This window comes from Petromyzon marinus, chromosome 58 (assembly GCF_048934315.1).
Source record: "Petromyzon marinus isolate PM22_M1 ecotype Great Lakes invasive population chromosome 58, UKy_Petmar_22M1.pri1.0, whole genome shotgun sequence".
NCBI classification, from domain to species: Eukaryota; Metazoa; Chordata; class Hyperoartia; order Petromyzontiformes; family Petromyzontidae; genus Petromyzon; species Petromyzon marinus.
Window position 1 is genome coordinate 7,447,358 of NC_133724.1, and position 17,291 is coordinate 7,464,648.

The following is a 17,291-nucleotide window of genomic DNA, read 5'->3' on the forward strand; positions in this document are numbered from 1 at the left end:
TATACACTACACTATACACTACACTATACACTACACTATACACTACACTACACACTACACTATACACTACACTATACACTACACTATACACTATACACTACACTATACACTACACTACACACTACACTACACACTACACTATACACTACACTATACACTACACTATACACTACACTATACACTACACTACACTATACACTACACTATACACTACACTATACACTACACTATACACTACACACACACTACACTACACACTACACTATACACTACACTATACACTATACACTACACTATACACTACACTATACTATACACTACATACTACACTATACACTACATACTACACTATACACTACACACTATACGATACTACTATACACTATATTATACACCACACTATACTACACTATACACTACACTACACACTACACTATACACTACACTCCACACTACACTATACTACACTATACACTACACTACACACTACACTATACACTACACTATACACTACACACTACACTACACTATACACTACACTATACACTACACTAGACACTACACTATACTACACTATACACTACACTACACACTACACACTACACTATACACTACACTATACACTACACTATACACTATACACTACACTATACACTACACTACACACTACACTACACACTACACTACACACTACACTACACTATACACTACACTATACACTACACACTACACTATACACTACACTATACACTACACTATACACTACACTACACACTACACTATACACTACACTATACACTACACTATACACTACACTATACACTACACTCTACACTCTACACTACACTATACACTACACTATATCACATTCTGTCTCATCACTTTCTGCAGGCGTGCAGAGTTCCAAATGCGATTCGCTGATAGCCAAAACAGCGGATAGCAAGTCCGTGGTATAAGGGGCCGTCCATAAATGACGTCACGCACCTATGGGGGAGAGGGGGTGGGTCAGACATTTGTGACGAGGGGGGGGGGTTGAGAAATGTGACGTCACATCAAAACGCGCAACTTTAAATAAATATAAACAACACGTTCTACTTAATTAATTAGACTTTTTAATAAATGTTTTCTCCTACAACATCAGAGTGCAGCGCCACATTAGATACGCACTGCAATGACAACAATAGTTTATAGCGATTTGAAGCATGTTTTTTTGGGGGGGGCAGAGCTTTGTGACGTCATACTTGAGGAGGGGGGGGTCAAAAAATCGTCCAAAATCGCGTGACGTGATTTATGGACGGCCCCTAACGGGGGAATCCCGTACTCGTTTGAGGCTGAGTCGACCTAGCGGAGACCGGCGCAGAGACAGTCGCCACTGATGTTGGCCGTGAGCGGGAATCGAACTCGTAGGGTTTGTATCGGCGTGCGCTCACCACTACACCACCGCTCCCCATCACACTAAAGACAAAGTTCCCACCGTGTAGCCTGTAACAGGCTGCAGGGGCAAGTGCTGTTAGCGAGCGCCTACGAAGGCCGGCACCGTGGCACCACGAGGCGGGGTGTGGGTGGCCAGCAACCACGCCCGGCCGCCTTTGTCTCCCCCCCCCCCCCCAGCGGCGATGTTTTACTACACACCGCACCAGGTGCTCATTTGAGGCCGAGTCGACCTAGGGGGAGGCCCAGGACCCGGTTCAGATAGTCGTCACCGGCGTTGGTGACCGTGAGCGGGGAATCGAACTCGGGGTCGCCGGCTTAGCACCGCAGCGTAGCGCTAACCGCTGCACCACCACTCCCCACCGTACACAACCACACACACACACGCGTAAAGAGACATGGGCATACTCTTTGGTTCTATTGGGTAAAGTCACGTAGGTGAAAATAAAATAACAAAAAAATTAACAAAAAATCACGACGTTTCGGCCACAACACAAGCGGCCTTCATCAGGTGAAGGGACGAGACTGTCTGGAGGACAGCGCTGGAGTGGGAGAAGCCACGCTCAGATCACGACCTTTAAGCTGCGGCATCTTTTGAGGAAGGTTAGCATCTCGATGAGTTGCGACTTCTTGTCCCGTTGTCTGTTAAAAGCTCTAACAGATAGGTGAAAGCCCTCCCCATAGAGGTTATCAATTCTAGATTTAAAGCTTTCGGGACTGCTAGGATCCATACTCTTTGGTTCTATAGAACCAAAGAGTATGGATCCTGTGACTGCTAGGATCGTGACTGCTAGGATCCATACTCTTTGGTTCTATCCATACTCTTTGGTTCTATAGAACCAAAGAGTATGGATCCTAGCAGTCACGAAAGCTTTAAATCTAGAAAAGACATGGGCATGGTTAAATAGAGGACGTCATTCAATATTGCACGGGCGTCAGACGCGTGCAGCTCAAATATTAATGGCACGGAAGTGTAAATAACATCTGAAAGCCATATGTTTTAATCATGAGAACACTCATGCATAATGGACAAATGTTACATTTTTTTAAAAGTGAAATATTGCTTATTAGGGTTAAAATAATATCTGCCGCAAAAATCGCAACTACACACACACAAAGATCCCCCGTGTAGCCTTAACAGACTGTTGGGGCAAGTGCTGTTAGCGAGTAGCAGCACCTATGAAGGCCGGCACTGTGGCACACGAGGGGGTGGGTGGCCAGCACCTCGCCCGGCCGCCTTTGTCTCCCCAGTGCTAGCGATGTTCGCTACACACCGCACCGCTACACCAGGTACTCATTTGAGGCTGAGTCGACCTAGGGGAGACCCGGGACCGCTACACCACACACACGCACACGCGTGTAATAGACATGTCCCAGCCCTTATTGTCAATCCACGACTGGATGCGGGCCAGCTCGTGTGAGTTATTGACCATACTTCACCACTCTGGTCATCGCGGGTGGCCGCAGACGAGGGAGCAGCGAAGTACAGTACAACAGATGTTGCTTCACACGATAGACAGTACGAGCATGTGCGTGTACACGTGTGTGTACACGTGTGTATGTGTTTACACGTGTGTGTGTGTACACGTGTGTGTGTGTACACGTGTGTGTGTGTACACGTGTGTATATGTGTACACGTGTGTGTACACGTGTGTATGTGTGTACACGTGTGTGTGTACACGTGTGTGTACACGTGTGTGTGTGTACACGTGTGTGTGTGTGTACACGTGTGTATGTGTGTACACATGTGTGTGCGTACACGTGTGTATGTGTGTACACGTGTGTGTGCGTACACGTGTGTATGTGTGTACACGTGTGTGTACACGTGTGTATGTGTGTACACGTGTGTGTACACGTGTGTATGTGTGTACACGTGTGTGTACACGTGTGTATGTGTGTACACGTGTGTGTGTGTGTACACGTGTGTGTGTGTGTTGTCTGGACCACTGGACGGGTTCCGCAGGATTGGAAGGATGCCCTGGTGGTCCCCCTTTTTAAGAGGGGGGACCGCACAGACTGTAACAACTACAAGGGCATCTCACTCCTCAGTGTGCCGGGAAAGGTCCTGGCAAGGATTATTCAGCATCGCCTTACCAGGCACGCTGAGGAGAGGCTTGCGGAGCCCCAATGCGGTTTCAGGAAAGGGCGGTCCTGCACAGATGCCATATTTTCTGTCCGTCTGCTACAGCAGAGGTGTAGGGAATTCCAACAAGACCTACATCTCTGCTTTATTGACCTGGTCAAGGCCTATGATACCATCAGTAGGCCTGGGCTCTGGGTCGTTCTTCGTGCTTTTGGAGTACCTGACCCTCTGCTCACGATCATTAAGGACCTTCATGATGGTGAGCGGGCCCGGATAAAACTACGTGGCCGGGAGTCAGAGCCATTCCCTGTACACCTTGGGGTGCGACAGGGATGTCCTCTGGCTCCCACATTATTTAACATCTATTTTTACCACGTAGTTCGTGAAGCCTTCAATAGCTGTACCGGGGGAATCTCCATATGGTACAGATATAATGGGAGGCTCATCGATGCCCGGGTGCGGTCAAGCGATGGCTCCCTATTGCTCAACCACGTTATGTATGCTGATGATTTGGTAATAGCTGCTCAGTCAGAGGAGGAGTTGGAGACGCTGCTGCTGAGACTGGAGCGTGCCACTAAGAGGTGGGGCCTTACCATCAGCCCCACCAAAACTAAGCACCTGCCTGGGTATTTTGTACCATCGGACACTCCACCCCCACAACGCCCAATCGGTGATGGGGCAGTTGTGGAGAGAGTGGAGAGTTTCCCATACTTGGGCAGTGTGCTTATGACCGGCTCCAGTTTAACAGCAGAGGTCTCACTCCGAATCAGTCGAGCGGCAATATCTTTTCATCGGTTGCGTAAAGCTGTGTGGAAGCTACCTGGTCTGTCGCTCCGCACTAAGCTTCAGGTCTTCTCGCCCACGGTCATTCCCTCCCTTCTCTACGCTTGCGAAACGTGGACCCCCCTAATGGAACATCTTCGCCGGTTAGAAACATTTAGGCTGGCCTGCCTACGATCCATCCTGGGTTTAACCAGACTGGATTGTGTGAGGAGCTCACAAATCCTTGAAAGATCTGGGCAGGGTCCCATCGGTGAGCTCCTCCGGCAGGCAAGGCTGCGATGGCTGGGTCAAGTAGCCCGCAAGCGGGCGCGGCACGGGCTAGAGAAGAGATGGAGTGATGTGGTACAGGAGGACGTGGAGCTGAGTGGACTTGCCGATGACTGGTAACAGCGGTGTCAAGATCGGCCTCTGTGGAGGAGGCTCGTGAAGGATGCTACTGGGCAGTTGGAGGCAGTCGCCCTCCAACAACAACGGAGGGCGGAGGAGCGACGCTCAGAACAACGAGCGGAGCGCCGGGTGGCTAAAGCACAGCAGGTTGGCACAGTAGGGGGCACAGGTGGTGCATCAGCCAGTCATCTCAGTCAGTCGACCCGTGGCACCTGAGTCTGCCCCGTGACCTCCTGCCAGCGGGCGTTCGACACTTCACGTGGCCTCAGGGTGCACATAGCCTGGCACAAGCGTCGTCGTGACCTCACCGCCACTTAGTGGCGAATGGCGGTTGTTGTTGTTGTTGTGTGTGTGTACAGGTGTGTGTGTACAGGTGTGTATATGTGTACACGTGTGTGTGTACACGTGTGTATGTGTGTGCACGTGTGTGTGTACACGTGTGTGTGTACACGTGTGTGTGTGTACAGGTGTGTGTGTGTACACGTGTGTGTGTACACGTGTGTATGTGTGTACACGTGTGTGTGTGTACACGTGTGTGTGTACACGTGTGTATGTGTGTACACGTGTGTATGTGTGTACACGTGTGTGTGTACACGTGTGTGTGTGTACACGTGTGTGTGTACACGTGTGTATATGTGTACTGCACGTGTACACGTGTGTATATATGTACACGTGTGCCTGTATACGTGTATATATGTATACGTGTACGTGTACAGGTGTGTGTATATGTGTACACACACGTGTGTGTGTGTACACGTGTGTGTGTACACTTGTGTGTGTGTACTGCACGTGTACACGTGTGTATATGTGTACACGTGTGTGTGTACTGCACGTGTACACGTGTGTATATGTGTACACGTGTGTGTGTGTACTGCACGTGTACACGTGTGTATATGTGTACACGTGTGTGTGTGTACAGGTATGTATATGTGTACACGTGTTTATATGTGTACACGTGTGTGGGTACACGTGTGTGTACACGTGTGTGTACACGTCTGTACGTGTGTATACGTATGTGTACACGTGTGTATGTGTGTACACGTGTGTGTGTACACGTGTGTGTACAGGTGTGTATATGTGTACACGTGTGTGTACAGGTGTGTATATGTGTACACGTGTGTGTGTACACGTGTATATGTACATGTGTGTGTGTACAGGTGTGTATATGTGTGTACAGTTGTGTATATGTGTACACGTGTGTGTACACGTGTATATATGTACACGTGTGCCTGTACACGTGTATATATGTACACGTGTACGTGTACAGGTGTGTATACGTGTACACGTGTGTGTGTACACGTGTGTGTACACGTGTGTATGTATACGTGTGTGTACACGTGTGTGTGTGTACACGTGTGTATACACGTGTGTATGTGTGTACACGTGTGTATGCGTGTACACGTGTGCGTGTGTGTACACGTGTGTGTGTACACGTGTGTGTACAAGTGTGTGTATGTACACGTGTGTATGTGTGCACACGTGTGTGTACACGTGTGTGTGTGTACACGTGTGTATGTGTGTACACGTGTGTATGTGTGTACACGTGTGTATGTGTACACGTGTGTGTATGTGTACAAAGACAAAGATTTTTGTCTTTGTATGTGTACACGTGTGTGTACACGTGTGTGTGTACACGTGTGTGTATGCGTGTGTACACGTGCGTGTATGTGTGTACACGTGTATGTGTGTACACGTGTGTGTGTGTGTGTACACGTGTGTGTGTGTACACGTGTGTGTGTGTACACGTGTGTATACACGTGTGTATGTGTGTACACGTGTGTATGCGTGTACACGTGTGCATGTGTGTACACGTGTGTGTGTACACGTGTGTGTACACGTGTGTGTATGTACACGTGTGTATGTGTGCACACGTGTGTGTGTACACGTGTGTGTGTGTGTACACGTGTGTATGTGTGTACACGTGTGTATGTGTGTACACGTGTGTATGTGTACACGTGTGTGTATGTGTACAAAGACAAAGATTTTTGTCTTTGTATGTGTACACGTGTGTGTACACGTGTGTGTGTACACGTGTGTGTATGTGTGTGTACACGTGCGTGTATGTGTGTACACGTGTATGTGTGTACACGTGTGTGTGTGTACACGTGTGTGTGTGTACACGTTTGTGTACACGTGTATGTGTGTACACGTGTGTGTATGTGTGTAGACGTGCGTGTGTGTGTGTACACGTGTATGTGTGTACACGTGTGTGTATGTGTGTACACGTGTATGTGTGTACACGTGTATGTGTGTACACGTGTATGTGTGTACACGTGCGCGCGTGTGTACACGTGTGTGTGTACACGTGTGTGTATGTGTACACGTGTGTGTACACGTGTGTGTATGTGTGTGTACACGTGCGTGTATGTGTGTACACCTGTGTGTACACGTGTATGTGTGTACATGTGTGTGTATGTGTGTACACGTGTGTGTGTACACGTGTATGTGTGTACACGTGTGTGTACACGTGTATGTGTGTACACGTGTGTGTGTACACGTGTATGTGTACACATGTATGTGTGTACACATGTGTGTATATGTGTACACGTGTGTGTGTACACGTGTATGTGTGTACACGTGTGTGTATGTGCACACGTGTATGTGTGTACACGTGTGTGAATGTGTGTACACGTGTATGTGTGTACACGTGTGTGTGTACACGTGTATGTGTGTACACGTGTGTGTGTGTACACGTGTGTGTGTGTGTACCCCAGGCGACTCGGTACGTCTCGTGTTCAGCGCCCGCACCAACTACATGTACGCGCGCGTGCGCTCCACGCTGCCCGAGCTGCACGCATTCACGCTGTGCACGTGGCTCAGACGGACTGGCCTCGGCCTGGGAACGATCCTCTCGTACGCCGTGACCGGGCAGCCCAACGAGCTCACCCTGATGGAGGCGGGCGGCGACGGCGTGGAGGTGGTGGTCAACGACAAGGTGGGGGGGCATCGTCATCATCGTCGTAATTATCATCGGCAGCATCATCGTCATCGTCGTAATCATCGTCACCATCATCGTCATCATCATCGTCGTCATCATCGTCATCAAGTCATCATCATCAAGTCATTATTATCGTCAGCATCATCGTCATCAAGTCATCATCGTCGTAATCATCGTCAGCATCATCGTAATCATCGTCATCAACATCATCATAGAGTCATTTATCTGTGTGTATCTCTATTTATCTCTATGCATCTCCATGTGTCTCTATGTATCTCTGTTAATCTCTATGCATCTCCATGTGTCTCTATGTATCTCTATGCATCTCCATGTGTCTCTATGTATCTCTTAATCTCTATGCATCTCCATGTGTCTCTATGTATCTCTGTTAATCTCTATGTATCTCCATGTGTCTCTATGTATCTCTGTTAATCTCTGTGTATCTTCATGTGTCTCTATGTATCTCTGTTAATCTCTATGCATCTCCATGTGTCTCTATGTATCTCTATGCATCTCCATGTGTCTCTATGTATCTCTTAATCTCTATGCATCTCCATGTGTCTCTATGTATCTCTGTTAATCTCTATGTATCTCCATGTGTCTCTATGTATCTCTGTTAATCTCTATGTATCTTCATGTGTCTCTATGTATCTCTGTTAATCTCTATGCATCTCCATGTGTCTCTATGTATCTCTGTTAATCTCTGTGTATCTCCATGTGTCTCTATGTATCTCTTAATCTCTTTGCATCTCCGTGTGTCTCTATGTATCTCTGTTAATCTCTATGCATCTCCATGTGTCTCTATGTATCTCTGTTAATCTCTATGCATATCCATGTGTCTCTATGTATCTCTGTTAATCTCTATGCATCTCCATGTGTCTCTATGTATCTCTGTTAATCTCTATGCATCTACATGTGTCTCTATGTATCTCTGTTAATCTCTATGCATCTCCATGTGTCTCTATGTATTTCTGTGTATCTCTATGTATCTCGATGTATCTCTGTGTACCTCTATGTATCTCTGTGTACCTCCATGTATCTCTGTGTATCTCTGTGTACCTCCATGTGTCTCTATGTATCTCTATGTATCTCTATATATCTCGATGTTTCTCTGTGTATCTCTATGCATCTCTGTGTACCTCCATGTATCTCTGTGTACCTCTATGTATCTCTGTGTACCTCCATGTATCTCTGTGTATCTCTGTGTACCTCCATGCATCTCTGTGCATCTCTATGTATCTCTGTGTACCTGTATGTATCTCTGTGTATCTCTGTGTATCTCTGTGTACCTCTATGCATAGCTATGTATCTCCATGTATCTCTGTGTACCTCTATGTATCTCTGTGTACCTCGATGTATCTCTGTGTACCTCTATGCATCTCTGTGCATCTCTATGTATCTCTGTGTACCTGTATGTATCTCTGTGTATCTCTGTGTATCTCTGTGTACCTCTATGCATAGCTATGTATCTCCATGTATCTCTGTGTACCTCTATGTATCTCTGTGTACCTCTATGTATCTCTGTGTACCTCTATGCATCTCTGTGCATCTCTATGTATCTCTGTGTACCTGTATGTATCTCTGTGTATCTCTGTGTATCTCTGTGTACCTGTATGTATCTCTGTGTACCTCTATGCATCTCTGTGTACCTCTATGCATAGCTATGTATCTCCATGTATCTCTGTGTACCTCTATGTATCTCTGTGTACCTCTATGTATCTCTGTGCATCTCTATGCATCTCTGTGTACCTCTATGCATAGCTACGTATCTCTGTGTATCTCTGTGTACCTCTATATATCTCTGTATACCTCTATGTATCTCCGTGCACCTCCATGTATCTCCGTGTACCTCTATGCATAGCTATGTATCTCCATGTATCTCTGTGTACCTCTATGTATCTCTGTGTACCTCTATGTATCTCTGTGTACCTCTATGCATCTCTGTGCATCTCTATGTATCTCTGTGTACCTGTATGTATCTCTGTGTATCTCTGTGTATCTCTGTGTACCTGTATGTATCTCTGTGTACCTCTATGCATCTCTGTGTACCTCTATGCATAGCTATGTATCTCCATGTATCTCTGTGTACCTCTATGTATCTCTGTGTACCTCTATGCGTATCTGTGTACCTCTATGCATAGCTAGGCATCGCTACGCATTTGTGCGTCCCTCCAGGTGATGCTGCTCCCCTTGAGAGTGCCCCGCCTCACCTGGCACCATGTGTGCGTGACGTGGAGCGCCCGCGACGGGGCGTGGAGCAGCTTCCTCGACGGGGTCCGCACGGGCAGCGGGGACGGCCTCGCGCCCTGGAGACCCCTCACGGGCGGCGGGGTCATCGTGCTCGGCCAGGAGCAGGTGGGAGACGCGCCGAGGCAACGGCCCCCTGCGTAGCCTCGGCGGGCCGCCGGGGGCAAGCGGCGCCCTTGAAGGGTGTGCACCGTGGCGCACGTGGCGGGTGGGGTGGGGTGGGCCAGCGCCACGCCCGGCCGCCTTTGTCTTCCTCAGCGGCGTTTGCTGGAGACGCAAAGAGAGAAAGATCCCGCACCCCCCACCCCCCCCCCCCCCCGGTACAGCCTTGATGAACTGTTGGGGCAGTTCTGTTAGCGAGGAGCACCTACGAAGGTAGATCTGAAACACGGTAGGACCGATGCCTCGGCCGTGGCTGATCATTGTTTTAATGCGGTGGGCTCACACGAAATGGATTTCTCTGCAAGCCCACTGGCTATCAACAAAGATTCGTTGATGAGGCCATCCATATGTACGGACACAATTTCAACGGAGAAGATGGGTAGAAACTTAGCAATCATTGGTAGGACGTCATCAACCAGTTTAGGTCATAACTGGCTGTGATGTTCCCATCCTACCACCTTCCGATGTTAGTTGTTATTTTCGGCTCTCCGATTTTACATCAACAGGTTAAATTTCTCACATCAACACGCTAATCTCTCACATGAACATGCCAATCTCCCACATTAACACGCCAATCTCCCACATTAACATGCTAATCTATCACATTAACACGCTAATCTCTCACATTAACACGCTAATCTCTCACATTAACATGTTAATCTCTCACATTAACATGTTAATCTTCCACATTAACATGCTAATCTCTCACAGTAACACGCTCATCTCTCACATTAACACGCTAATCTCTCACATTAACATGCTAATCTCACATTAACACGCTAATCTCTCACATTAACACGCTAATCTCTCACATTAACATGCTAATCTCTCACATTAACACGCTAATCTCTCACATTAACACGCTAATCTCTCACATTAACACGCTAATCTCTCACATTAACATGCCAATCTCCCACATTAACATGCTAATCTCTCACATTAACATGCTAATCTTTCACATTAACATGCTAATCTCTCGCATTAACATGCTGATCTCTCACATTAACACGCTAATCTCTCACATTAACATGATAATAACATTAACATGCTAATCTCCCACATTAACACGCTAATCTCTCACATTAACACGCTAATCTATCACATTAACATGCTAATCTCTCACATTAACACGCTAATCTCTCACATGAACACGCTAATCTCTCACATTAACATGTTAATCTATCACATTAACACGCTAATCTCTCACATTAACACGCTAATCGTTCACATTAACATGCTAATCTCTCGCATTAACATGCTGATCTCTCACATTAACACGTTAATCTCTCACACTAACATGATAATCTATCACATTAACATGCAAATCTCTCACATTAACACACTAATATCTCACATTAACACGCTAATCTATCACATTAACACGCTAACCTCTCACATTAACATGCTAATCTCTCACATTAACATGTTAATTTTTACCTGACAACCCTCCAATTGGTGGAAACCCATCACGAGCGCCGTGGTGGACCATCACGTGCACCATGGTGGACCATCACGAGCACCGTGGTGGACCATCATGAGCACAATGGTAGACTACCACGAGCACCGTGGTGGACCATCACGAGCACGGTGGTGGACCATCACGTGCACCGTGGTGGACCATCACGAGCGCCGTGGTGGACCACCACGAGCGCCGTGGTGGACCATCACGAGCACCGTGGTGGACCATCACGAGCACAATGGTGGACCACCACGAGCAGCATGATGGACCATCACACGCACCGTGGTGGACCATCACGAGCACCGTGGTGGACCACCACGAGCACCGTGGTGGACCATCACAAGCACCGTGGTGGACCATCACGTGCACCGTGGTGGACCATCACGAGCACCGTGGTGGACCATCACGAGCACCGTGGTGGACCACCACAAGCACCGTGGTGGACCATCACGAGCGCCGTGGTGGACCATCACGAGCACCGTGATGGACCACCACGAGCACCGTGGTGGACCATCACGAGCACAATGGTGGACCACCACGAGCAGCATGATGGACCATCACGCGCACCGTGGTGGACCATCACGAGCACAATGGTGGACCACCACGAGCACCGTGGTGGACCATCACGTGCACCGTGGTGGACCATCACGAGCACAATGGTGGACCACCACGAGCAGCATGGTGGACCATCACGAGCACCGTGGTGGACCATCACGAGCACCGTGGTGGACCACCACGAGCACCGTGGTGGACCATCACGTGCACCGTGGTGGACCATCACGAGCACCGTGGTGGACCATCACGAGCACCGTGGTGGACCACCACGAGCACCGTGGTGGACCATCACGTGCACCGTGGTGGACCATCACGTGCACCGTGGTGGACCATCACGAGCACCGTGGTGGACCATCACGAGCACCGTGGTGGACCATCACGAGCACCGTGGTGGACCATCACGAGCACCGTGGTGGACCACCACGAGCACCGTGGTGGACCATCACGTGCACCGTGGTGGACCATCACGAGCACCGTGGTGGACCATCACGAGCACCGTGGTGGACCACCACGAGCACCGTGGTGGACCATCACGTGCACCGTGGTGGACCATCACGTGCACCGTGGTGGACCATCACGAGCACCGTGGTGGACCATCACGAGCACCGTGGTGGACCATCACGAGCACCGTGGTGGACCACCACGAGCACCGTGGTGGACCATCACGTGCACCGTGGTGGACCATCACGAGCACCGTGGTGGACCATCACGAGCGCCGTGGTGGACCATCACGAGCACCGTGGTGGACCACCACGAGCACCGTGGTGGACCATCACGTGCACCATGGTGGACCACCACGAGCACCGTGGTGGACCACCACGAGCACCGTGGTGGACCATCACGAGCGCCGTGGTGGTCCATCACGAGCACCGTGGTGGACCATCACATTAACATTAGCTGCCCCGCCCATACTGCTGACACTTTGGCTACGCCCAATTTAAACCTTTATGAACAGTTTCCTGATGACGAACGCTTGTGTTGCGATCGAAACATCGTAGTTTTTTTAATTTTCTTTGAACCTATCTACGTCACTTTACCGAAAGACCCAAAGAATATGAATTCCTGCAGTCACGAAAGCTTTAAATCCAGATCGAGCATAAGCTGTTTAGGCATGCGGTGGCTGGGCATGTGGGCTACATGAACCAGCCAACGCAGCCTTGCCTGCCGGAGGAGCTCACCGATGGAACCTTGCCCAGATCTTTCAAGGATTTGTGAGCTCCTCACACAATCCAGCCCGGTTAAACCCAGGATGGATCATAGGCAGGCCAGCCTAAATGTTTCTAACCAGCGGAGATGTTCCATTACGGGGGTCCACGTTTCGCAAGCGTAAAGAAGGGACGGAATGGCCGTGGCCGAGAAAACCTGAAGCTTAGTGCGGAGCGACAGACCAGGTAGCTTCCACACAGCGTTACGCAACCGATGAAAAGATATTGCCGCTCGACTGATTCGGAGTGAGACCTCTGCTGTTAAACTGGAGCCGGTCATAAGCACACTGCCGAGGTATGGGAAACTCTCCACTCTCTCCACAACTGCCCCATCACCAATTGGAAGTTGTGGGGGTGGAGTGTCCGATGGTACGAAATACCCAGGCAGGTGCTTAGTTTTGGTGGGGCTGATGGTAAGGCCCCATCTCTTAGTGGCACACTCCAGGTTCAGCAGCAGCATCTCCAACTCCTCCTCTGAGTGAGCAGCAATTACCAGCTTATCGGCATACATAACGTGTTTGAGCAATAGGAAGCCATCGCTTGACCACACCCGGGCATCGATCAGCCTCCCATTGTATCTGTACCAGATGGAAATTCCTCCGGTACAGCAACCGAAGGCTTCACAAACTACGTGGTCAAAATAGATGTTAAATAATGTGGGAGCCAGAGTACATGCTGTTGCACCCCCAGGTGTACAGGGAATGGCTTCGACTCCTGGCCACGTAGTTTTACCCAGGCCTGCTCACCATCATGAAGGTCCTTAATGATCGTGAGCAGAGAGTCAGGGACTCCAAAAGCACGAAGAACAACCCAGAGCCCAGGTCTACTGATGGTATCATAGGCCTTGACCAGGTCAATAAAGCAGAGATGTAGGTCCTGTTGGAATTCTCTACACCCCTGCTATAGCAGATGGACAGAAAATATAGCATCTGTGCAGGACCGCCCTTTCCTGAAACCGCATTGGGGGTCCGCAAGCCTCTCCTCAGCGTGCCTGCCAAGGCGATGTTGAATAATCCTTGCCAGGACCTTTCCCGGCACACTGAGTGAGATGCCCCTGTAGTTGTTACAGTCTGTGCGGTCCCCCTTCTTAAAGAGGGGGACCACCAGGGCATCCTTCCAATCCTGCGGATCCCGTCCAGTGGTCCAGACTGTTATGATGTCATATAGGGCAGTCTGTGCACAAACGCCACCCTCCCTCAGCATTTCGCTTAGGAGATCATCTCTGCCCGGTGCCTTTCCTGGTCTCAGACTCTGGATGGCTTTCAGTTCTTCTTCAACAGATGGCACCTCAACCAGCCACTCACAGGGGGTGACTTCTTCTTCCAATATTTGAGGCACCGCAGCCTCAGCAGGGTCATCCCCCAGGACCTCACAGAAATGCTCAGAAGATCTACAAACCTGTTCCTGGGGGGTCGGAGATTGGATTCACTGTTCTTTCCCATAACGATGGCAATCGGTGCGGAGCTGCGAGTTACTTTTTTGATGGCATTAAAGTGCGATTTGTGATCTCTGGCCACACAGACTTGCACAGACATACATAGACATAAAGTACATAGACACAAAGACATCCATAGCGATACAAGCATTGAGATGCGCGCCGAGCTACAGAGCAGACAGAGTGTGGGTCCGGGTGAAGGGCCGAGCATAGAAGCCTTAACCCTTGGGAAGAGTTCGAATTCCTCGAATAGTTACGGCGTGAGCCTTTACTGAAGATCTGCCTCCCGAGTCGCCTTATGCACCTCAACAGATACATAGAGACACATGGAGATGCATAGAGATTAACAGAGATACATAGAGACACACGGAGAAGCATAGAGATTAACAGAGATACATAGAGACACATGGAGATGCATAGAGATTAACAGAGATACATAGAGATTAACAGAGATACATAGAGACACATGGATATGCATAGAGATTAACAGAAATACATAGAGACACATGGAGATGCATAGAGATTAACAGAGATACATAGAGACACATGGAAATGCATAGAGATTAACAGAGATACATAGAGACACATGGAAATGCATAGAGATTAACAGAGATACATATAGACACAAGGAGATGCATAGAGATTAACAGAGATACGTAAAGACACATGGAGATGCATAGAGATAAACATAGATACATAGAGACACATGGAGATGCATAGAGATTAACAGAGATACATAGAGACACAAGGAGATGCATAGAGATTAACAGAGATACGTAAAGACACATGGAGATGCATAGAGATAAACATAGATACATAGAGACACATGGAGATGCATAGAGATTAACAGAGATACATAGAGACACACGGAGATGCATAGAGATTAACAGAGATACACAGAGACACACGGAGATGCATAAGGGTTTAACAGAGATACATAGAGACACATGGAGATGTATAGAGATTAACAGAGATACATAGAGACACATGGAGATGCATAGAGATTAACAGAGATACATAGAGACACATGGAGATGCATAGAGATTAACAGAGATACATAGAGACACGAGGAGATGCATAGAGATTAACAGAGATACATAGAGACACATGGAGATGCATAGAGATTAACATAGATACATAGAGACACATGGAGATGCATAGAGATTAACATAGATACATAGAGACACATAGAGATTAACAGAGATAGACACACATGGAGATACATAGAGATTAACAGAGATACATAGAGACACATAGAGATTAACAGAGCTACATAGAGACACACGGAGATACATAGAGACACACGGAGATGCATAGAGATACTATCTGCACACGCAGATAGAAACCACCAGTGCTTGTGCCAGGCTAGGTGCACTTGGAGGCCGTCTCTCACCCTTCATCCTCCTCTGTGCCCCCCCCCCCTGTCTCACCAGGACGTGTTGGGGGGCCACTTTGACGCCACGCAGGCGTTCGTGGGGGAGCTGACCCAGCTGGGCGTGTGGGCCGTGGCGCTGCCGCCCCAGGCGGTGTCGTCGCTCGCCTTCTGCGTGCCCGCAGACACTCCCGCCCGGGTGCTCGCCTGGAGCCGCAGGGGTCTCGAGGTCAGGGGGGGCCGCGGGATCCTGCGGGAGGGGCCCCCGTGCCCCCTCGAGCAGTGAGGAAGCCCCGTGCCCTCGACAAGACGGGATGTCTGAAATACAACAACACACACATATATACACACATCATACACACATACATACACTACATACACACACTACATACACATCATACACACACTACATACACACATACATACACACACTACATACACACACACATATATACACCATACACATACACACGTACATACACACACTACATACAGACACACACACACTACATACACAAACTACATACACACCATACACACACTACATACACACACTACATACACACCATACACACACTACATACACACATACATACACACACTACATACACATACACACCATACACATACTACATACCTACATACACACACATATACACACACCATACACACACACCATACACACCATATACACACTACATAGACACATACATTACACAAAATACATACACACACACTACATACACACACTACATACACACCATACACACACTACATACACACATACATACACACATACATACACACATACACACATACATACATACACACACTACATACACATACACACCATACACATACTACATACATACGTACACACATATACACACACCATACACATACACACCATACACATACACACATACATACACACATACATACACACCATACACACACTACATACACACACACACTATACACACACTACACACACAACATACACACACTACATACATACACACACTACATACACACACTACATACACACACTACATACACACACTACATACACACACCATACACACATATACACACACACACTACATACATACACCACACTCACATACATACACACATATACACACACTACATACACACATACATACACACATACACACACACACTACACACACACTACATACACACACACTGCATACACACACACACAACACAC

At 48.3% G+C, this 17,291-nt stretch overlaps 1 protein-coding gene across 1 annotated transcript; it reads left to right on the forward strand.

Moving 5' to 3' along the window:
- Positions 1 to 2,799: 2,799 nt before the first annotated feature.
- LOC116955137 (neuronal pentraxin-2-like) lies at positions 2,800 to 16,343 on the forward strand. The gene is made up of 4 exons (XM_032976149.2): positions 2,800 to 2,848; positions 7,399 to 7,619; positions 9,798 to 9,977; positions 16,119 to 16,343. The coding sequence occupies exons 1-4, from the start codon at positions 2,800 to 2,802 to the stop codon at positions 16,341 to 16,343; spliced, it is 675 nt and encodes a 224-aa protein (XP_032832040.2).
- Positions 16,344 to 17,291: the final 948 nt, after the last annotated feature.